General features: G+C 48.3%; 1 protein-coding gene across 3 annotated transcripts in view; it reads left to right on the plus strand.

The window, feature by feature from the left end:
- The window catches only part of LOC117204452, a 162,349-nt gene that overhangs the window by 94,974 nt on the left and 43,199 nt on the right, over positions 1–24,176 (plus strand). For all 3 annotated transcript variants that reach the window (XM_033441859.1, XM_033441860.1, XM_033441861.1), the window contains 6 exons: positions 15,950–16,321; positions 17,189–17,501; positions 18,509–18,751; positions 18,832–18,986; positions 19,065–19,934; positions 20,013–21,734. In XM_033441859.1, the coding sequence (XP_033297750.1) occupies positions 15,950–16,321; positions 17,189–17,501; positions 18,509–18,751; positions 18,832–18,986; positions 19,065–19,934; positions 20,013–21,734 (3,675 nt within the window). The remainder of the gene's footprint in view (positions 1–15,949; positions 16,322–17,188; positions 17,502–18,508; positions 18,752–18,831; positions 18,987–19,064; positions 19,935–20,012; positions 21,735–24,176) is intronic.

Below are 24,176 nucleotides of genomic sequence, written 5' to 3' on the forward strand. Positions count from 1 at the left end.
GAATAATATTCGTCTGCTCGTTTTAGTTGACGCTTGAAATCGTTGATGACCGGTGGACGGACGAGATTAGCGAAGAAAGAATCCAACCCATTTGTGACCTCGTCCCGTCATACAGCACGTCCCATCCAGACGAATACCGACAGGTGGGATGCAAATTATTCAATTAACGTCCGAAACCCTCGCGGCATCCGCTCGCGATACGCTTCCAACCTTCTGGATGACTGGTATCCTGACGGGCTCGTGAGTCGAGCAGAAAATCGCCTCGAAACGTACTCCAGATAGCGTTGACACCTTGATTGGCAGTATAGGGTGCGTATCGAGTGGCTCTTTGTGGCTCTTAGTGGCCGTGTCGTGGCGGAGGAAAGTGGCTGTGAAACACGGGCTTCTCGTTTATCTTTGGTTCGTGAGGGACGAAGGCGGTCCGATCGACGAGGAACGTCGTGGGTATCGGGTTTTTGCGCATCGGGCTCTTTTTCGTGACGCGTTTCGCGCGGATAACGCCAATTAACGTGGCCGTTCCCGTGGTCACGCGGAGATTTAAAGCGTGGCATAATGGTGCGTTACGAATACGGTGAAAGTGTGTGGTGCACGCAGGCGTCGCGCGGAGGAGGAAGGATCCGTGTCGCGTTACGGACGTCGCGATTCCATCAGCACGCATAAATCAGCGTGCCGGCGATATAATTGCCGTTAATTAAATTACCCTGCGCGCACCACGGTAAGCAGTGCAGCGTTTCGCGTTCCCGTTACTCGAATCACCGGCTATCTGTAATTAGTAATTGCACGTTTACCCGACGACTGCCCGCCGAGCAACCGAGCCTTCTCTCTCGGCGCGCGTTAATTTGTCGCCGATATTTATTGTATACCTGGCCACGGTGTCGTCGAGCACGCTCGTGTTCACTGCTCGACGATCGACCGGGTGGGCCGCTTGATTTTCGGTGACACCGATCTCCCCTTCTCTTTTTTCCCCCTGTTTGGTACTCGTTCGGGAAACATGATCTCCGTGCATGCGTGATGTTGCGCTCACGGAGGGAACGACTACGTTCCTCATGGCCTACTCGAGACGCGTATTTCTTTCGCTGATTTTAATCTATCCCGCGAGTACCGTAAACAGGCGCGAAAGGAGCCGCTGTTTATCTCTTTTACTGTAAATAGTAGGTAGCCGAGAGATGGGTAAGGCGGTGAGTACCGGTCGCGAGTGTTCGATTGTACCGCGGCAACAGGGTTAGCTACCAAGTGGGACGAACGCCGAACGTGACCCAAAATCGTGAATAGGTACGTACGCGCGTGTTTACATACGTCTCGTAAAAGAGCTTTTGTATTTCGAGAACTCGAAGACGTACTTACAGCCTTAAAACGACCATGCCTTAAGCTTCTCCTGTTTATCAAAACAGAAGCGAAGTAGACCACCTGCCAACGTTGCTCTTTCCCCGTATTTTCATCGAAGATCAAAGACTCACCGGAGGCAATGCATCGACCCCCGATTTACCGAGTATACTGTACAACGCCGCCAGCTAAACGTTGCCAGTGTCACCTGCGTAATGGATCCTCGGAGAAGAAAGAGAAACACCGGGAGGCAGTTTCAAGCGATGCAAATACCGATCGATCAACGGAGATTACTCTTCGTTGACCTAGACGTTTCGTGGTCGTACGATCTGAAATCTAGGCGATCGTGATAAAAAGCTTGAAGAAAGAGGAGACGTAGGAAGGGGCTCGTAGTGTCTCAGCTGTCAGCGAGTGACAGCGGTTAACAGTATCTGGCCCCCACTTCGTGTGAATTATATGCGAGCAACGCGTGATTCACTTCTCTGTCGTTTTGTGCTGCAGGTGGGTGTACGTATTGCGGCCTCTTGCGCGAGTTGGTTGTCAGTTGCCAAGAACTAAGCGGCTGAGTGCGAAGCGAGGGCAGTGCTCCTTTGCTTGACAGCCGTTGACAAGAGGGTGGTGGTCTAACGGCATTCGGTACACGGATGTTCGTCTGCTTCGGAAGCACCGATCTCTTCTGTTGGCTATGCGTAGGTGCCTTCAATTACCGTGATCGTTGGCCTCGAAAGAAGCGCGGCGATTTCGCCCAACGATTCGTCGGGTTAGGATGATTCGCGGCTCGAGGAGAACTCGCGACATCGATAGCTCCTCGACGGGATTTACGAGGAATCCCGCTTTCCAGTCAAGATTCGTGTGGTCGTTGTCTTTTACAGGATCCAATCGCGATCGGTTATGTAATCGAACACGATGGTCCGCAACGTCAAGGTCCTTTTTATTCCGTTGCATCTACAACTCGGACGTTCGCGTCCATTTATCGAGGCTCGATAGTATCGGAGGTATACGAAGCGGGAGGGTCGATGTGCATTACAGTTACTTATGCGTTCATCATACGCTTATGTAATGACATGCGCTCGCTCTCAGGCTTTTTGTGGGTGTACGTGCTCGTATCACGCGAAAGGGCTCCGAGGTTAATGACCGAAACACGGTGGGGAGCACGAAGGGAGGTCATCGTCGAAAAAGTACCTCGATTCCAGGTTTGAACCTTCGCGTTCGTGCACGCTCATGCGATACGTACGTTCGCGGAATGCTACCTCCGCTTCGCTGTTAAACGAACGAACCTCGAACTCGATCATTTATTATCAACAATCTCTCAATCTCGCAGTCCTGCATGAAAGAACTAGGAAAAGAGAAAGGAAATTACACCGGGCAATCTTCTAACGCAACCTGCCCCGTTCCGCGGAGAAATCATAATTGCATCCAATTCATCCACCCACGGGAGGCCAAAAGAAGCAGGCACGTTCCTCGTAAAATTTCCTGCGCCTCATCATCCATACTAATCAACCGCTAACGAGGAGCAGTGAGGCTCGCGTTAGGAGATCCTCTCGCGGTCGCGGCAAAAACCGCGCGGCTTCGGTTAGCACCCACGCTCGTTGTCCTACGCCAATGGAAGGAGAGAGGAGCGAGAGGTGTAGTCGGGCCAGAGGAAGGACCGGTTCTCTCTCCGTTCGTGCAGGGTCCCTTCTACTAACCCATAGGCTCGGTCCGCGGGGCCTCCACTGGCCCTCTAGACCCCTCTGAACGTTGCATCGTCTCGTTTGGCCGGTCCTCTCCGAGCCAGCGTACTAACTTCGCAGTCGAACGGCTTCCCTGCGAATTACCGCTGTGGACCGCTCATTACCGCGTACCTCGTGAGCGGTCCGGTGAACTTCGAAGCTGGAATAACTTGCCAGCCGCGATCGTGTCTCTGGAGATTTCAACGCTAGGCGGAGCGGCGAGCTGGTGATTTCAACGCGTGCAAGACGTTGTTCGCGACTTGCAAGTGGTTCATACATATATATGGATTTTTTTTTCCTCGCAAAGTTTTTTAATCGTTGAATCACGAAGTTAGGCCTGTTTTATAGGTTGTTACGGTTATACGATTCCTTTTAATTTTTTCTCTTCAGAGAGGCTATTGCCGTTTTATGTTCTGAATTTTTCTGTTTGTCATTGTGGAACAATAACGAGGACTAAGTATGTATCAAAGAAATAATTATATTCGTTTCTCTAGATCGTTGCCCAAAGATACATTCGATGCTCCTTTCGAAGCGTTTGCAGGTAGATTGCATCAGAATCGGGGCCCCACGGATCATCAAGGTCTACCTACATCGAATCGCTTGCTTAATTCGCTGAATCAGGCGAACGAGAGCGTCCATGCCGCGATTCGTGATCGCGTCATTCGTTTCATACGACTCGCTGGTCTGTGCGACGTAACTCAGACGATGCCCTGGTAAAACAAGTATTCGAGGCAAGAAATTCTGCTCGCCAGCTGGCTCTTAGAATCGAACGAACGAATCGGCGTTCTTTGATTGCGCTCGTGTATAGAAACGCGGTCGCCGTAGGAGGTACGAGCTTTTCCTCCCTCGGACTTGACGCGATGAAGCACGCAAGCGGCTCGATAACTCGCGGTTCCATAGTTACGCAGCGGGGCGATACCGATCGGTCGATACGTCATTCCCGATAACTTCTTTTCTTGATAAGAAAGCTGGACCGCGGCGCAGGCAAACTCGCGGCTCTCTAGCAATTAATAGATTCACCCCGCGTCTACGTTCCTATTCAAATTTATTTCTGACTGCGTAGACCGCGCTTTAAATTGCGTCGGAGCGTCGAACACGCGGTAATAGCGATATTACTGTAAAACGCGCCACTACGTGACTTCTCCTTCTCGTCTATGCTCGTCCGGTGTCTTTCATTTTTTCTCTGCGTATTCCGTTTCGTTGTCCGGCGTATCCATGTACGGAAGTCTCACGCTGATAAACTCGATTAAGTTGATTTCACGAGCGAATCTCGTGTTTGCTTAAACGATTAATAACGTCCCGCGGAATCTTAATACCGCGGTCTCGTTTTGCTCTCCGTTCGTTTGTCTGCCACGGCGAGAATAAAAATCCTCCGAACCGTTGCCGTTCATACCCTGAACACACCGTATTATTCTATGCACGAGTTCCTCTAGCGGCGAATACCGACAAGGTCGAGTCGCCCGCAGCGTTCGCCCCCTCCAACACCGCCTCTTTCCGCGTTAATTAATCAGTTCCCCTTCGTCGTATTCCGCGAGCGTTGCCGATGGCGCAATCGGCGAGGTACGGTTCTCGTGGCGCAACGCGACTCTTCCACGTGCACGATCCATCGATACCGGTTAGAACCGAGCAGCTGCACCGAACAGTTTACGCCTATTACGCCCTTCGTATGCCGGATCGATTTGTCTATCCGTTAATTAGCGCCTTGCCCACGCTACGCCGATCTATAAAGTTCGAAACGCCATTCCGTTCGAGCGAAATTATTCGAGACTCGCGCGCTCGGAAACACCCGGACGCTCGTTCCACCCGGATATCGTCGCGATACCGATGCATTGACTCGATAATCGTCCATTTTATTTTCGCGTTTATCGCCATACAAGAGCAGGAAAGAGCGAAAGACCGCGCTACGAGGAATCACCTCGGGGCCGTTACTCCAGGAAATCGTACACACCGCGTGTACGCATTTGCAAAGCGCGTACGAGAGAGCCTGCTGGCTGATTCTTTTCGACGCACTCGCGCGTATGCCAGGCAGATAAGGTCTGCGATGGGACCGTGGGAGGAACGAACCGCTCTGCCTCGATCCCTCGGGCCTGAGAGCATTTTCTCGTTCCCAGCCGCGACCTATTCCGCGGGACGAATTTATTCGATCGGCCCTCGATGCTCTGCGCACTGCCTCTTCCGAATACACGCATTGCTCCAAGGAAATCGCACAACATTCCAACCGAATGCGCGACCATTAAGAGATTCAGGATGTATAAACTCTTCCTTTGCTAAAGTTCTTGATGAAATTTCTTGCCATGAATTTTGATTCGCGAATAAAAGACAAATTATCGTTATGAAATCACACAGCATACCTGTCGCACTCGACTTTTTCGATGGATAATTGTATCTCGTTTAATTTATTATCGTAACAAATTTTCTTCTGTAAATGACTAAAGTTGCGGACATTTAGGAAGGTATGCGATCGAGTCAGGTCCAAGGTCGAGATCGTGCACCTTCGACCCAATCGATCGCGATTAACCGACGCCGCCGATCGGGGCAGCGAATTAGAGAAACACAATAGCCTATCACGCGATCGATCGAAGCAAGCGTGTCCGATTTTTCTCTTTCGTCGGAGATATATGATCCAGCCGATCGTTTGAGGTATCAGCGGGATCTCGCGGGCCGAAGAAATATGCAGATAGATAATCTCCGCGGCAACAAATGGACGCGCGATTCGACGCGCCGTAAAACTGCACACTGCCGGATGAAAGTGCACCCGACCGCGTGCTATCGAATCGCATCGCCGCGGAATAATTGCTACCGAACGTAGAGAATGGTAAATAACAAATTGCGACGTCCCGATTTTTCTCGTTCAACCTCTCCTTTCCGCCATTGACTATCTGAAGATCTGTACGATGGAGTGACACTTGAACCGTCGAGCAAACTGATCGAAGATCGAGGACGAATCCGGCGTGGAATCGAATCGCGATCAACGTCGGTCGCATTTCACGGGGCGACGAATCCGACGGTGGCTATTCGCGAGAAAACGATCGATAAGAATCGATTCCGAAACCCTAGTACTCGCGAGCTTCCTGCTGTTACATTCGATGTTTACGATGAAACGCGAAACAAGTGATTGTACAATATATTGCAACAGGAATATGTGAGTACGCTTTCGTACATTAGAATAACTGCTAGATTAAAAAACACAATAATTGACGTAGGTTATTAGGAAAACGATCGATCAATCAGAATTTTCTACTCAGAAGATGGCAGAAACTGTTTGCAAAATCTGAATCATTTAAACTATTCATGAAATTAAATAACAATATATAGAATAGGAAAATTAATGTGGATATCAAGATTAATCGAAACATTATTGCGACGATTACTGCGATAGATTGCTAATAGTCTTGTAATTAAAATAATGATTCAGGGCACGCAAGAGCAAGAAAAAGTTAAAATTTCAGACTCAGTAATTCTGAATAGTTTCGATAATTTCTCGATGATTTTTCAAGTTTGCTTTATTTCTCGCAAGCGCTCTATTCCTTATAAATACGGGTGAGAAGGATACCGTAAAGCAATTTGGGTTACAAGTACAACATTCGAGATGGCGATGCCGTGCGTTATCGTTGATCCTGGATGCGTCCCTCGTATGAAAGTACGCGTTAATCAGCGGACGCTATACGGGCTTAATGTTTCATACGTATAACCGGGCAACGAAGCACCGGCCGAGTTATGGCACGGACTTTCGAAAGGGAACACGAGCCCTCGATCGAGCCAGCGAGAGACCAAAGCGAAGAAAATTACGATCCGTTCCTCCGAGCGTTTGACCAGCCGTGCACGTTTCGTCGTATTTCAACGCGTCGCGTCGTTTCCCTTCCCTCGTTCACTGTGTTCGTCGTCTGCTCGTCCCCTTCCGCGATCGTACGTCCTCAGGTCGACTCGCGAATGATCGCGTTAATAAGGGCAATAAGTTTCACCGTCGGCATCCTGCTATCCTGTCTGAAAATAAAAGAATATTTACGCGTCGCGCGAATGATAATTTTCGACCGGGCGTAACACTTTTGTGTTCCGTGTCGGTAAAATTGGATTCTTATAAATTTTGGAAATTTGAAACGTCTCGAGGATATCTTACGAAGGCGTTCAGCGTGAAATCTCTTTGGCAGGATGATACTTTCTAAAGGATTAAAAATGTGTATAATCAATGGAACTTTAACAAAGAAAATTGCGAGAGATCGAAGCGAAAATTATTCGAATCGAATTCAATTTTATGAAGAATGTGGTGCTATTGCGATACTTATTGTCACGAAAACACTATAGTGAAGTAAACGTCGTGTTATGTCAAACGAATGTTTAATGATCGACGTGCGCGGGTATCGGCACGATAAAACTCGATATAACTTGTCGATCAGTGGCTTGGCTGTTTTGCGACTGCGTAAAAGTCTCTGTGTACTTTTGCGCGATCCACAAGCCTGTCGTCACGTGCAAATATGCGTGCTCGACTGTTGAAAAATCTGCTTTGTTCGTGCGCCATTGAAATCAGTGTGGGAGAAAGCTCGGTTATCCTTCTCACGCGCCCTCGAATTCTTCGATTTATCGACGTGGTCCGTGTTATGCACGTTCATCTCCGTTAATTGATTGTTATTAATACGCGCGTTATCGTGGCCGCTAACGGAGTCGAGATGCCTTGATAAATAGACTTTGAAACGTTATCCTGTTACCTACTATAAACGAGAACTCGGTGGCACTTGCCTTGAACAGTTATAGTCGCACCTGAAGACGATCGCTGAGGCATCCTGGATTAATCGTGGATACACTTTCCTCGTAATTTCATCCTTGAATCGTGCAACTTACTTGTCTTACGAGTGTTGGCTCGCTCGCTATCCGCGCACGCGAACTCAAGTGGAAATACCTGGTTTGGAATGTGTGATGAACGATTCGATGGTAATCAAGACGATGGTACAGAATTTTATGGGAGGACCGTATATCATAAATAACGTTCGAAGTTTCAGCTATTAACTACCACAATCGTGTACTACAAAATCATGGTTCGTAACTGAGCATTCGAATAACAGCAACCCAAGGAAGCTTACGGCCATGGAAATTTAAAGCTCACTATTCCTTCGGGAAGGACGAGAGTTACACCCTCTCGTAATATCAAGCGCATTAACCTACTTTAGCCGCTATGACGGCCTAATAGACTCTTCCATGAGCGGTACAAATGAAAAGCCCGCTATTCTATCGACGTTATATAGGAACGACGTCCTACGCTAATGGATGTTCAGCATTCGTAGACATCTCTCGGAGAATACCGGCAGGCCTGCATTTTCTTCGAGACCCAGCTACCGTTGGAAGCAACCAACCCGGCCAGCAGGGGCCTACGCAGACCCATGGCACGGCCCTGCCACCAACGCTCTCGTACCTCGGGGGCTGGATCATAATTCTGACCGGCAGCAACAGAAAAAAAAAATCGAATCGCGGCCAGATTTCCATTCCACGGCCCACGGATTCTCGTGAAACGCTTCCTTCCAGCCCTCGTATTCCTGTCTGCGAGCTGCATTGCAGGCTCGTCGTCGCAGCCTGAATATTTATAATTCGTGTCTCCGAGCAACGGTCGTCCATGACGAACGTCGGGTCGGTAATGTTGCCTGGATTAATAGGGCTTTTAAGAGATACCCTAGCTGTCTAGCTCTCCCCTATCTTTCTCCGATTTACACGCGTCGAGCTGCGAGTTGATATTCCTCTTAATCTCAATTTATGATAACAAACGTGGCCTCCAGGGCGTTCACGATTTCAACAGAATTAACGACACTGAAAATAATCGTGTCATTCGAAGTTTATACGCGGTTAAAGCACGTTCATGAGCTATATATGTAAGTCGTGATCCATAGTGCTCACACGTATTGTGATCTTTATAAAAAAAAAAAAAAAAAGAGGGAGAGGAAAGAAGCTATGCATCGACTTTTTTCTCTGTGATCTGTAATTTATCAAACGGATATATAAAATTTTCATAAGATTGACGATTTAACTATAAGATTCACAACTCCGGACCAAGACATCACGATTATTTGCTCGTCGTAAGTTAAAGCTTGCTCGATGGGGACGTTAATTATCGATCATTCGGCGGCAGATCGGCGGTCTGAAACACACTTCTTCTTTAAGAACTTCTTCTTTAAGAACTTCTTCTTTATTTTTCATCGTCTCTGAGTCCTCGAACGGTCGTACACGGCCATCTCGCTCGTTCGTCATAACGAAAGCCCCTTTATCGTCTATCGATCTGGCTTTTTCGCTGTCTCCGGCGGTAATTGCCTTCCATCCTGTCGTTTTGCTCGCTCGAGGACAGTGCTCGCGTTGAATTTACCGCTCGCAGCGATCGAGAAATAGACGCGGGGACACGATAAGCCCTCTCGTATCTTGTCTCCTGGTATTCTACGGCCGGCCGTTTAACCTCCTCCCGCATTCCTCGTCAATTTCTTTTTCCGAGGCCCGCTGTCGCCGCGAGGAACGCGACCCGCGCACGCTGACCTTCATTGTTTTTCCATCGGCTTCTTTGCTTCCTTTTACGATGCATCGTGAATCGCACGCCGCCAATTGCGCTCCAGTCTCTCCACCGGAATGAATCCTATCAACCAATTATTCGAGATCCGTGGATACAGCATCGTTGAAGTATAACCAAATCGGCTGCTATTTCGATGGACAGCGCAAAAGAAGAATTAATGCCTTCTTGCCGTCACAGGATATTGATAGCGTCAAGGGGATGTGTTCTCATTGACATTTTAATTCGAATGTTCTTTGTAACCCACTAAATTTCACGGTAATTTCTGGAACCTTTCATCGCATCTCTCTCGACATTCATCATTGCGAAAGAATTATCTAGTTATTTATTTCGTCTGTATCTCTCGCCTCGAAATTCCTCGTGCAAGAATTCGTTGTCAGACTGTATGGTAATCCATATAAATAGCGAATCTCGAGGAGAGACTTTCACTCCTTTGATCGTGGAGTTGGTATCGCGCGACCAGCATCATCGAAACGTCTTTATCTCGAAAGCAGGTTGATAGATGCATCGGTGCCGCCATTAATTCCATACTGCGCCTGATTAAAATAGCGCGCGCGCGCGTATTACAGGCGAATTAAAATCCGACTCTCGAGCGCTCGCTCTCGATCGTTCCCCTAACTAACACGTGCGCGCCGGCCGCATTAATTACGTGATGTAACGCGAATAACGTTCACGAGCCGGTCGTTCAAGCCATTTTTTTCTTCTTTCCCCCGTGAACTTTCTGATTTACTCTGCCCACGATCGTCTAATTCTTGTTCCAGTATACGGAAGACAGTGAGATTTGTTGCACTTCCTGAAAATGCTACATCTATATATTTTAGCATCTATTTCTTTAATGGAAATGTGCATTGACCAATTTGAAAGCGCAAAATGACTACAGTGTAGCAATAGACTCGTTAATATCGGTGGTATCGGACGTGAATTTATGCGATTCGATAGGACGCGCGGAGCTGGTGCATTAAAAGCTGATATCGTTCGGTTGATGGCGTTACGTAAAGAACGATTTACGGTAATCACGGGAGCTGTGTCGAACAGCTGGATCAAACTGCTGCCGGAAACCACGAAGAACGAAGTGTACCGGTTAGATCTCGACAGATATTTAATTTGGCATCGTTTAAAAGTGCAAGCAGAAGGGAAACATTTGTTGTATACGACTGGCGTGCACGGCTAACTGTGCTTAAGTAATCGTAATTACACGCGGATTACTATTCTTACGAAGCGTATGCAACGTTTTTTTAAAACAGTTAACAGTTCTCGCGGCAAAATAAAAGATTCGTAAATGTTTACTTCCTGATCGGAGCCTCTAATTGAACCGCTAGATCTACTGTTAGACTGTCATACAGGAAATTAGCGGCGGCTCATCGTTTCTCGTTCTCTGCGAATATATGCCATCTCTAATGCTATTATAAAGAATAATAACTTCCAGAATCATGACTCTACCTTTAAACAGATAATCCTATTTTACTCTATGAGTTAGCGATGAATCGATTGACTTGAAATCTAATTTTGCTTTAAGTAAAGAAAACAAATTTACACGAAATAGAAGAAAGGCACTGTATAATCTGTGCAACGAGACGGGAGAGTAGACATAAACAAAACGCGATTGCTGCGGCTGCAGCTATTGGTTGCCGTCTAGTAACACTCGATTGTAAGTGGTTTTGTTTATGTCTACTCTCTCGTCTCTGGCAGATCATAGGTATCCACCGCTTCACAAACGCCATTCCTTACGTTCCTCCCTGACACTTAATCCCAGCATTCCGCGTCTTTAATGTGACGACAAATTTCCTTAGCGCCTCCGATACGCGCGTATCTACTTCCTCCGCGGCATCTCGCAACCGTCCTTGGTCTTTGGAAACGCGATACTCCGCGTCGCTGCAGATTCTGTGAACTTCGTCGAGTTGCGCGCTTGTCGTCGAAAGGATCCCACTGTTTGCGAGCTTGCAATCCGACGCGACGCGATAAAGCCGGCGGGAAGAAGGCGAGGAAAGACGCAGCGGCGCGCGAACAGGGAAAACAACCCTCGAGGACGAACGCGTGCACGTTGCGAATGAATCGCTGTGAATTTATCACGGCGAAACTCAAGGCGACGATCTTGCTCGACCAGCAATTAACGCCGGTGATTTAAGGACGTGCAAGCCGAGATTCAACGTCGTCGCCTCTCTTTTTCCTTTTCGCACGCGTAATTCCGCGACCATGTCCCGTATCATCGCGGTTCTCATCATCTTCTTCTTTTATCGTCTTTCTCGGTTCTCTTGTCTTTCTTCTGCATGTGGCTCGCCAAATGTCTCGTATTGCGTACGATCTGTTTCTTGTACTTTCGTTTTTGGTTGTTGAACAGTACGGTTCGTTTTACTTGATTCGACTCGACGTATTTCCCCCAGTTCAACTGCGTTCCATTCCCATTCGAGCGCGTTACGTCTCGTTACGTTCCATTCAGATTCGTTCTGTCGTACGCGCGATTCCAGCCCATTCAGCCATGTTGGAGACCATGCTAGTCGTTTTGTTCGCCGCTCTCGTAACGATCTGATAATTTAGGCACGGCTTGCGTGTACGAGTTTCGTTCCGCGTTCCGTTTTTACCACGCGATGAGTTTATTAACGTTTCTACGGCAGAAACCAACCCCCTGCGAGTATTCAGTGTATCGATTTTATCACGGTGCATTAAAATTTTTAAAGTTTCAAGGATCCAAAATTTGAGGATCTCAAAGTTTGTAAAATTGAGAAAAATGTCAACTTAATTGCTTTGATACGGAGAGCATTTGTTTCGAGCTAGATCGCATACGAAAAACACAATGGCTTGATCTTTCAAATTGTTGCTGAAACCTCGAAATTGCAGAGCTAACGTCCAAAGATCGTCGACCATTACCAAAATGGCAACAGTGTTCGTAAAAAGAAATATCAAGAACGGTGTATTAGTACGTAAAATAACCGTGTACAGCGGACAAGAATTATTGGGTGCACGAGCATTTTTGATGATCCTAACTGAGGAAATTACACGTTCCCTTGGAGATTTACCTACATAATGTATTCGCCACGTATACGACCAAGAGACACGCACTCGAAAATTCCAAATCTCATTAGTTCCCTACATAATTTCCATTTGGGAAACATCACGATAATTTTTAAAGAAAAAAAAAAAAGATTCATTCATCGAAAATAATGTCTGTAAACACAGTCATCGCGCTACTGGCCTGATTTTTCTAATGTTCTCTATTTGGCGCGTTCTCCTGCTTAAAGTTTTGACGGTTCCGACAGGGAAAATTACACGTTCCGGAACAGGGTTGCGTGTTCGCCCAAGGAATCCGGTAGGATATGATTACAGCTACTATTATTAAACTATTACTAAGAACCGGTGCAGAAGAGCGGATATTTTGTTGTCAGACGCGATGCAACTCACTTGCGAGTACAAAGGAACCATCGTAATTGGACTCGTTTCTACCAGTTTGCGTTCCGCGAGACAATTTGCGTGAGGGAAAGATAATGCACGAGTAGCACGTTAATTCGCTAAACTGACCTACCTAGTCCACGAATCGTTGGAACAAAGAAAAACAAAGATTATGTAGGAAACGCAGAATCGTTGGAACAAAGAAAAACAAGATTATGTAGAAAACGCAGAATCGTTGAAATATAGGAATTCGCAGTATATTTGTACGAAACGACAGGCATTTCGAATCCCAAAGGATCATAATTCTGTCATGTGCGTCTATTCAGGCTCGTTTCTTATTACGTGAAACTACAGCGCCGACACGCCCACCATAACGAATTCAATTTAACGCACGCTAAAGATCGTGAGTTCCTGGTGTATACGAGACCTGATAGCGGGCTTTTATATTCAATTTATTAGCTTTAAACGCGGTTGCTCGGAGCTGTTTACGATTCTCGGCTGCAACGTTTTGTCGAATTCGTGTCTCTGCGACTCGTTGTCTATCGTCATCCAACTGTCGTGGTTATTAAATATGATTAGCTTATTACGACTTGTCAATTCGCGTTCAATCCATTTATTAAGTCGCTCTACTTGCTTTTCGTTAACGGCAGGCGTAGATCGAGGCACTCGAAACGATCTCTTATTATTAGTTTTTACGTATTGCTATGCATTGCGGTACACCAGCCGCATACTTTCGCTCGTTACAAAATCGTTCCGCCGCATTTTGCAACCCGTTGAACCGGCGGAATGCGTGCAGGCCGCTTGAGAACGCGTGGATCCAGCGAACTGGTAAGTGGAGCTCGAGATCGAGGATCATCCGCCACGATCGAGGAACGCCTGGAGGAAAAATCGCGGCGGGTTGAGTTGCATCGTGGACCAGATGATTTCTTCCATCTTCCTTCTCTTCTATATCGCTGACCTCGCTGATGTACCGGTTTCACGCGCGCATAGGCATAAATATACATGGTCATGGAGGCGTCGAGAATTTACCGGGCGAATTCCTTATCCGTTTCTCACGTTTTCATTCGTATGTCCAGCCGTTGGTTACAGGATCAACGGACTGTGTCCATAGAAACGTTTAAGCGTTTAAGAGAACACGGCGGAGGAACGGCGGTGGATGCTTTCCGCCAACGTCATCGATCTTGATCGCGCGGGGCGTACAACGACAACGATTGTGCGCTCGGACGCGAGCGGTTCCCGAGTAAACGTGGAAGAATCTAGAACGGCTTATTCGTATCACGCAGCGATCGCAGGATACGTCGTGATAACTGATGATACACGGCCGATTGTTCGGCCAGCCGCAGATCTTCGGGAGCATTCGGCTGACCTACATCTCACTGCCGGATGACGGTCAATATGACGCGTTCCCGTTCCAACGAAATCGTCTCGCGGAGGCCACGCGTGGGTAGCAATTTTTCATCAGCGACAAATGAAAGCAATCCTTTATTCGACTTCTTTGAGCCACGAGCGTGTCAGGAGCAACCGAGTCATACTTTGTAATGCGGCTTCGAGAGCATGCCAAAGTTCATCCGACTTCTTTTGATTAAAAAGTTAATGTAGAATGTGGGTGTTTAGTGGAGAGCAACGTTTACCCATGCTCGTAATAAAGCATTTGTCATATCATACACGATATGTCCGACCTACTTTTCTGTTCTAATACAAGAAGATCGATGTTCTAAGTGGTACTAGAAACAGAAGTTTATGGGCCTATTAACGAAGATAAAATACGATTACCGTAAAACTGAAAGCTACTACATAATTCCAGCGCCAATTTCGAATCTCCCTTAATTCACGTCTAGATCATGGTCCATTCATCCTCATTAGCAAGGCGCTACCGAGGCACACCTTTCTCATCCACAGACCTTACTACACGGCACATATAATTCAAGAACGACGCTCGATATTCTCGATAAAGCGGCATTGGTGCGACTCATCGCGCCTCGTTCCTCGTGATCGCGAGCGAAAGGTTAAAGCGAGCTCGTTGGATTTTATCGCGGACACGCCTATAGCGGCCGATTCGTCGAGTTTGCACTTAAACAATGTACTTTCCGCGCGCGAACAAATTGATTAGTGTGTACGGTGGTGGCGGTCGTAAAAGGTGCGTGATCGAGTCGCGATCCGATAGATCTCCGGGGATCTAGATTCCCAGGAATCTATATATACGGTGCGCGTGCACCGAGTGAAAGCTACGGTATGTTGTAATTTACGCGTGACCGTGGTCGATCAACGGTGATATCCGTAAAACCGAGACTAATCGCGAACCGTTCCGCGTCGGCTCTGTGGCTGCGTTCCTGATTAACGATTTTAATTTAAATTGGTACCGTTTCGCGGTACACCGTCAGGATCGTTCGACTACTGTCTTAATTAACCTTCCGACCATTCAATTAGAAGGCTGTCTGCTCGGCTTATTTCCTCCATAAAGCGGTAAAAAGTGTACGCGTTCGCCGATGAAAAAGGACGCGTGAGAATGTTACAAGTTTTTGCATATTCCGGTAAATTGCCTCGGGACAGTCGAATTTATTGGTCGGAAGTAATGTTAATCCACGGAACGTAAGATCCTCGGAATGTGAGGAGTTGCTTCTGTGCTGTAAAAGACGGCAGTGTAAGAAACGCGGGGACTTGCTTCCGTACGAGGCAAGGTGCGCGAAAGAAATTGGTGAGGTGGAGAAAGAATTCGGATAAACTTATCGTAATGGGTATCGCACGAAACTAATAAAAACCTCGAGAGGAAGATGCAATTACCAAAGTGGATCACTGAATGACATTGACGATTATCACATAGGGGAGAACGATAACGCTTGGATATTAAAGAGGAAACTGTCTGGCCTGGATGTTTCAATTGACAGATCGGTCATGCTATGTAAAACCGAAAATCTTTTACCTATCCTTTATAAAACATCGACACGACGATAAAAACGCAAACTAATGAACCTATTTTTACTGGTTTGCATAGGTGTATCCCGGATGGCGGGGACGTTGGTTACACGATGACGGAATTGCAGCCGTCACCGCCAGGATATCGAGTCCAGGATGAGGCCCCGGGCCCACCTTCCTGTCCTCCAGGCTCCTACAAGTACGCGAGTCACGGCCACAGCAGCGAGACTGCCAATTTCAAGAGTACCTCGTCGTATCCTCAGGAAGGCTATGGCCTTAAGCAGAGTCCGTCTCGGACGGTGCCTCCTAACGAGTACTATCGGCGTAGAAACGACGGTAGGAGGTCCACGGAAAACGAGCACGAGGCTGCCAACGCAGCGAAGAAAGCCACAGTTGCCGGTTACAACGAAACTTACAAAAAGAATACTGCGGGCTACAAGAACGACAGCGGGTACGTGACCTTCGATCGAACTTTTGTTAGTCTTGTCATCTCTGCTGTCAGTCATTCTTATTGCCTTTTGCTTTTCGAGACATTTATCTTTCACGCGATGTTACGTCTGAATTGACGCAACTCGCGTTCTTAAATCTCCGATCTTTTTAATTTTTGATTTTTAGAATCATTGAACTCCCGAACGTAAAATCGTTGCAATTTCTATCGATTTTCTAAAGAAAATATGTTTCCAGTCATTCAAATCCTGTTTCTCTTCTTCGCTTGAGAATTCATTGAGGAATCGATCCGCCGGTTGCATCGAAATGAATTATTTTACCCCATCTGTATCGGGGAACGAGTTTCCACGGTTAGCTCGCGCACTCTTTTATCGAGCAGCTTTTTGCAGGCAAGATAAGAGATACCGTTTGGCAGCCAATTAGACGTTCTCTGTATTAGTCGCGGCATACTTAGATTTCGCGATAGGTCAAACGTAGTGATGCGAGCAGCGTGGTATCTCGTCGTTAGGAAGACGGGGTCCACGCACGACGTCGCAATTATAGCCTGATTATACACGTTTCCAGTTACGTTGAACTTGTTCGTCATTCCATAAATTACGCGGCGGCCACACATCCTGCTAATAAAGTGGTTCAATGACATCGCCGACGAGGAGAGGAAAGATCCGTGGTCAGCTACCGGGATTATCGAGCGTCTCGCAGGTGATTCATCGCGCGGTGCGAGCGCTAATCACCGACTATTCGCTCTCGGTTCGCGTATAATTGCTCCCACGCGTACGATTCGTCACGACGTTTCCATAGATGTTGACTAGTGACCAAACACGATTCAACTCGCGTGCCATTAATGGACGTATTTCCTTGTTTGCACGAACAGGTATAGCGAGAGTCTTGGATTCGACAGTTACACGCTCCCTCTCAATGAAAGAGACGAAGCGTCGCCGCCGCCAACACCGCCAGTCCGAGACGCGTCGAGCCTCAAAGGCGTCTGCTATGGCCCCGGTCACGAGAAGTACCCGTCGTGGCCGAGCGCGCCAGAGCGACACCCCGACGAGGATGTTCACAGTTCAGGCCACAGCGGATCACATCGATCCAAGTCCTGGACCGATCACACCAACTACCCGAAGGAGAAGCCTGCCCAGTACACCAGACCGCACACGAAGAGGCCCAATCCTACGTTCACGCAGCAGGTAACGTATCTCTATGCCCATTCGCAGTATCACGTCGTAGCTCTCGATCGATTCGCCGCCGGTGGGAATTTTTCCCGATCCGATGCGTCAGCATACCGATAAAATCTCACGATCCGATTCATTCGGTGTACTTACTCGCACACGTGTCGGTGCGGCAAGCATTCCTTCGCGTCACAGGCAGTTACGAAATTGAAAACTCATTTGCAAGGAGGTGAAGCACTTTCGGTGTTAACGAGTCACGAGCGGACACCGGCCGAGCTTATCGTACCATTTTCGGCGTGCTTCTGGTTGCACGCGAAATGTTCCACGAGAGGACAGCGACGACGTGTGTCCGGGCACATGCAGAACCTCGACCGAAGGAAGTTTAATTGGTCGAATCGTGTCGCGTTAAACATCGGTGGAACGACGGGCACGTCGGAACCTTGGTAAATCGCTACGCCCTAAAACGACGCGTATAATTAATCTCCCACACTCGCACCCTCCTTTCTCTCTCGCGGTGACATAATCGCCGCGTGGTTGCGCCGGCGACTTCCTGAAAAGTAGGCCAACGATTTCGAGGCGAAGCGTTGTTTCGCCCGACCAGCGCCCCATGTCTCCTCCCAAGACTTTTAAGAATCCTCGTCTTGTACGCGAATTCCAACGTTTCCAGGTACAGGGGAACGTTAATGCGCCGTAATTCATTCGACTTTCCTTTTGCTCAATTTAGAACTTCCTTATTAGCTGGACGCGTTTTTTGCCTACTTCGGTAATTAGCTCGTTGCCTGGTGGTTTATTTTAAACCGAAAGGCATTACGCTGACACTCGATGGGAAGAGCGGCTCGCGTGGCAAAAACTGAATACAGCTTAAGTTCAATTACGCACCGAGGTTCAGGCAAATGTATGCGCGGCCTGTGCTGATTGCGCAATCGATTACGCAGCCCCGCGGTACAACACTCGTGTACGCGAAGGCGGACGGACGAAAGCGTTTCGAATACCACTCAGGAAAAACAACGATTTTCCTATTGCAGCTGAAGACGGTGATGGAACGTTGCGAGAAGATCCCGGCGGAGACTTTCGAGTCGCGTAATAGAACCACCGTGGAAGAGGAATCGAGATTGTGGCCTCGCGTGGATCGCGAGGGCAAAGCTCTGGGTGATGCGGAGTATGTGGTGCCATCGCCTCCTGAACGCGAGCAACAAACGGCTCAGACCCTCAGCCATGCCGATTTGGAAGCCTACGTTAGAAGCTATCAAGATCCTCAAGTGTCCCAGGTAACGCATAACCTTGGTCGTTCAACGTTTTCTCTTACCAATGGATTAATGTAGTAATTGGATTCTGCTTTGGTTGGTAGGTGGACATTTACAGGGAAGCAACCCTAACACAAGCGGGCCTTGAAGAGTACACGAGGGTGCAACATTCTCAGCAAGCTAGCTACGCACAATCCGAAGGTTATCACAGTTACGTTTCCAGTGTCGATTCTACGACGAACACACCGTTCCTCGATAGGTACGATACTGGACGATTTATACGACAATCGTTCGTTTATCTTGTGATGTAATATTTAAATTCAAATTGCTCATGCAGGTTGAGAAGAGACAGCGAGGCAGTGGCACAGAGGCCAACGTCCACCTGGGAGGATACATCAAGGGAAGGAAGAGATAGCGTAGTGACGACGTCCAGCGGAAGTGCCTCGAGCAGCGAAACTCTGAAATGGCACGGATCGATGTCGGACGTGAGCGTGTCCAGCGGGTTGCCAGCTCGCCAGGGCGCTTCGGATCGGTGGCATCACGGATCGATGTCGGACGTGAGCAGCGTTAACGGTGGAATTTTGCCTCAGAAACCCAACAACAGCTGTCATGACAAGTGGCAAGGATCTATGAGCGACGTCAGCACCAGCGGTTTATCTCCAACCACAAAGGGCAGGCACAGCGAGAAATGGCCAGACAAGTGGCAAGTTTCGATGAACGATCGCAACAAGCAGAGTCAGGGTAGATCTAGCTTACCGGCTGTGATCAATCATTGCAACGCATCGACCAACGTAGCAGACGTTTCGTCGACCGTTCGAGAGAGCAAGTGGCAAGAGTCGAACATCGACGAGGAATCTCTAGTGGATAAATCGCAGTCAGGATCTCAGTGGGACAATTCGGTGAGGATCGAAGGTGATAAGTATGGTTCACTGGCTCAACCGATGCCACAGAGTCCAATTCGTCAGCAGCTCGGTGCTACGACCCCTCAGAGTCCCGAAAATTGGAACCCTATACATGGATCGATGTCGGATGTTAGTCAAGCGAACGGACATCCGTGTAGCAAACAGTTGATCGCTCACAGTGCCAGAGTTCAAACTCCACAAAGACACCATTCAGAGAGTGTGTTGTACTTGGACCGCGAACGAAATCAACGCAAGCTGTACCCTGTTAGCACTACTCAGCCTCAGGAATCTACGCAATCTTCAAGGTGACGTTATAATTCCACATACCTCAAAGATCCCTTGTCCTCATCAAAAGTTTATTAAATTTGTATTCTTTCTTTCAGAATGGTGCCGGCACTGCCTCAGCAGCCACAAATGTCAGTGGCGGAACGTATAAACGAGCTGGAGAAGCAACAACAACAACAACAACAGATGCGTTACACTTACCTGGACCCAGAAAAACGCCACAGAGTCTCCGACCCAACGTTAAAAGCCATACAAAAGAAAGCCCTGCTTTCCTTCTACGAGAGACACCACCAGGCATCCTGGAGATCAGAACCGCAACTAGCCCAAGGAATAGCTCCTGCGCCTCAAAGCCCCCCGCCTCAGCCACCCCCTCGTCCTAGACCGCCTTCCTCGAGACGAGCGAGCTCCGCCTCCGACTACGCCAGTGGCACCTGGCGAGAAAATGGCAACAGGAATCAGAACCAAGGTAATGGAGAACTGTCGAGTCCTAAGCATCAGCACAGCAACAGCTGCGGTAGTCTCTCTACGGACTTGCTAGGCCCTGTGATAGTAGGACCAGCTATATCGATCGACGATTGGGTGCCAGAAAGGCCACCCAAAAAACCACATTTGAGAAACGTTTACAACGACCGTGTACCCAGTCCCGATTTGCCACCGCCATCTCCTCCTACAGTGACTGAAAATGAAGTTCACGATTGCGATGATCCACTGCCACCTCCGCCGCCAGAGCTCAGCGAAGATTGTTTCACTGAGAGCCAGCGCAAGCCCAGCAGCACGCACCATCAATCTGAGGAGACAAAGATTCGTGATAGATCTTGCGACAGACACAAGTTAGAGAGACACTCAATGAGAAGATCGAAACACGGTTCCAAGAGAGATCACGAGAAGTCCGGAAAGTCTTCCCCAAATTCGCCCGTGAAGACGGTGTCCCAGGAACAGGAGCAACACCAATTCGTTAGACCTGCCATTGCATTGAAGCATGTCGACTCCGAGATGGTGCTGGAGAACGGTGTTTCAGCTGGATTCGCCACACATAGAATGGTGGCTACGGGTCGGTCGAGTTTAAGATACCCGTCGACGCAGAAGTTAATGGTGAATGGCAGAGTAACGCCAGCCAGGAGAATATCGGAGGAGCGGCCTTTCTCTAGCAGGCCACCGGCGCAACTACCTGATCTCATCTCGCAGCGATACAGCGACTCTGGGAACCAGAGACCTGCCCCTCAAGTACCCGTGGAACCGAGAATCATTCGGCAAGAGTCGATGCGAGTGGACGGAACGCGAATCGACGTTTCTGGCTTACTCAGGAACGATTCGGCTCAGAGACTGGAATCCTCTTCTGGTCAGAGACCTCAGCCGCAAGTGCCTAAAAACGTCGATAAAAGTGCCTCGAGTAATCAATCTAATCAGGCAACGAGACCAAACTACCTGCCCGTGCCTGAGAATTCTAAGTGCGCGTCCAAATATCTAGAAGGTGGAAACCACGGTTTTGCAATTGGTAGTCCAGTGAAGACGGGCTACGAGGCCAATTCCAAAATGTTCCCGTCGGAGTCGAGTCCTCAGAAGTATCACGAGCCCCCGAAATACGTGCCCAACCATCACCAACGTCACGGAGACGTGACACAGAGGAATTACTACGCCCTGCCCCCTAAGTACATCGACGCACCGAAACAAAAACCTCAACCTCAGTGTCCTACGGATAGATACGGTGGTACTGGTTCACCTAGTTCTCCTCCTCCGCCCCTGGCGCCGCGACAGAACACTCCAGGCAGGAAATCGTTGCCACCTCCGCCTCGACCGGCACCTCCACACGCGCTACAGGGGTAAGTTTGATGCTTTTTTAATGACTCTCGTCATTTCTCTGGTACGACCTTTAAATTATTCTTCATTACGTTTACTTGTATCTATCAGCGACACCGCAGCCTGTTAATAAGACCGAAGATCGTTGGTTCGCATCGAAGATATCGCAGGAACCATTATCTCGCTTTTCGGCGGGCATTAGGAATCATTACCTTTTTGTCGCGTTTTGTAATCGCGAGAATCTCACGGATCGTTCGTTTTACAGTCGTCAATTAAAGATCTCAGAGAGAGGGTCGAAACGTCTATCGAGAAAATGCGCACGGTATGCGATCGTCGAAGAGTTTGAGCCACGGAACGCACACGATCCTGTAATTGCGGCGTAATTGAATGGTAAATGGCTGCTGCCGCCGCTTGGCGCTTGCAGGATCGTCCATTATACGTATAGTGTCCCATCGTACGGACCCCTTATCCTGCGATCGATCAGTTGAATTAGAGGCAACCGCGGATACACCTTACCCTACGCTGTTGACGGGATGCTTATTAACGACCCTCGAAGATCGATAGATCACTCGTGAAACTGACGCACCGCGTCGCGAAAACGTTCGAGTTACATCCCTTGATGGCGTCGTTTCACCGAGAACCGTAAACACAACGCTTGCTTTTGATTTGTGGCATGAGAAGAAACACGAAAATATTTTACTGAAATTCCATGAGGATCAGCGTTAATCATCATTCCTCTCATAAAAACACGTAATGTTTGTTTAATAATTTGCAAGTTTATGACACATAATCTGCGTGAACTAGCCGGTTCGAGCAATTTGCAACTTGTTCTCCTTATTAATGCTTCAGTGCCGCTTTTTATAATCAATTGATACAACACTGTAAAGCCACTGTAAACTGGAATTCGATTATGAATTCCCGAAGATTAAAACTAAAAGCAAAAAAATTTGCAAACCAGCTTCTCGTTAAGTACTCAATATTCGTACGAAAGAAACTCGTGGACTCCCCAGACCGAACATCGTAGAATCGTTACTGACTCGTACGAGCCTTGAGCAAGAATTACCGATGGATTATCAAGCTACGAAGCCAGACGAGATCCCTTGATGCTCGTTTTTGTGCCGGTTTAAATCCAGGAACTCGTAAATCCCCGGGGATCAGCACCAGCGATGCCGATAGTTCGGCGAACTCTTGGCTCGCTCGTTAATTATTTTCTCGTTCGTCCGCTCGACCGAATCGTATGCATTACCATGAGATTATCATTGCAAATCTAACGGTGCCCATTACCGCGTTGATTTACGAGCGTGTGACTTTCCCTGAATCGCGTCCGGTGAGAGTCTTAAACGACATCGTCGCTGGCTGCCAGCGAATGACTCCTCGGAACTGTTCACGATCCCCGCTGGTTTTAATCGTCACGTCCACGTAAATTCACCATTAAACTCTGAAATCGTTATTCCCCCGCGAACCTTCAGCTTTTTATCTGCTTCATCTCTGCCGCGGGTTCTCTTTGTTTCCGCCGCGTCCTTGACAAAGTTGTTGCTTGAAACTCTTATAATCTTCAGAAGAACCAGGGGGGTATTGAACCTTAATTGCGATCGGTTACCTCAAAGATAGAAAACGCGAAACGAAGAAGGTACAACTTGTCTCGAACCTCGTTCAGACCAGTCGTGGTTGCAAGAAAAAACTCGTCAGTGGCTTCCTTGCAACGCGAGTCTTTGCGTTCTTGAAAAGCAAGAACTCGGGCAAGGTCGATCGCACACGAAGCGCCCTGCCATCCGGAGGATCATGGTAGCGCGTTTCACGGAAGCGGAGATTCTCCGTGACCCAGCGCCTCTTTGTTCACCGGTCCATGATTTTCTGGGTCATGAGACGCACTCTGACCAATTGCAAAAAGCAACGGCGAGATTATACCTGAGATCGCGAACGACTTCATCCAAATGGAAGAAAATTAACGATGGATTAATAGTAATTGCACGGTTGTGGAGATTCACCGGTCGGACTCGTTCCTCGGAGGGCACAGGATGTAGGCTCGATCTCACAGAGCGATAAGTCTTTTCACCTTTCTTTTGTTTCCTTCTCGCTCTGATTGGGTGACCAGCTTGGCTTCTGTGATGGTCGAGTTGTCGACTGCGACGGACGAGATTCCGACCCCGCGACACGGTTCGGGAAGCAAACGCTCCGCTTCGTTTTGACCTTCGACGGGAAGAGACAAGACAGAGAGATCTTCTGTGCCATGAAGTTGGCAGGTATTTAACGTGGCTGCCGATTCTTCTCGCCTGCCGCCTCTCCCTCTTTCTTTCGTCCGGGGTATTCAAGCGGAGGCTTAACCTTTCTGCCACGAGGCAGAAATGTCAGAAAAAAGGTTACCGCGTGGCACCACGGGCGTGTTTGCCTGTTCTTCGGTGCTCGATTATGCTCGCCGTGGCACTGCTGTTCCACCACACGGATAGAAGAGTTGAACGCGTGAG

The sequence above is a fragment of the Bombus bifarius genome, unplaced genomic scaffold (genome assembly GCF_011952205.1).
Source record: "Bombus bifarius isolate JDL3187 unplaced genomic scaffold, Bbif_JDL3187 scf7180000007978, whole genome shotgun sequence".
Taxonomy (NCBI): Eukaryota; Metazoa; Arthropoda; class Insecta; order Hymenoptera; family Apidae; genus Bombus; species Bombus bifarius.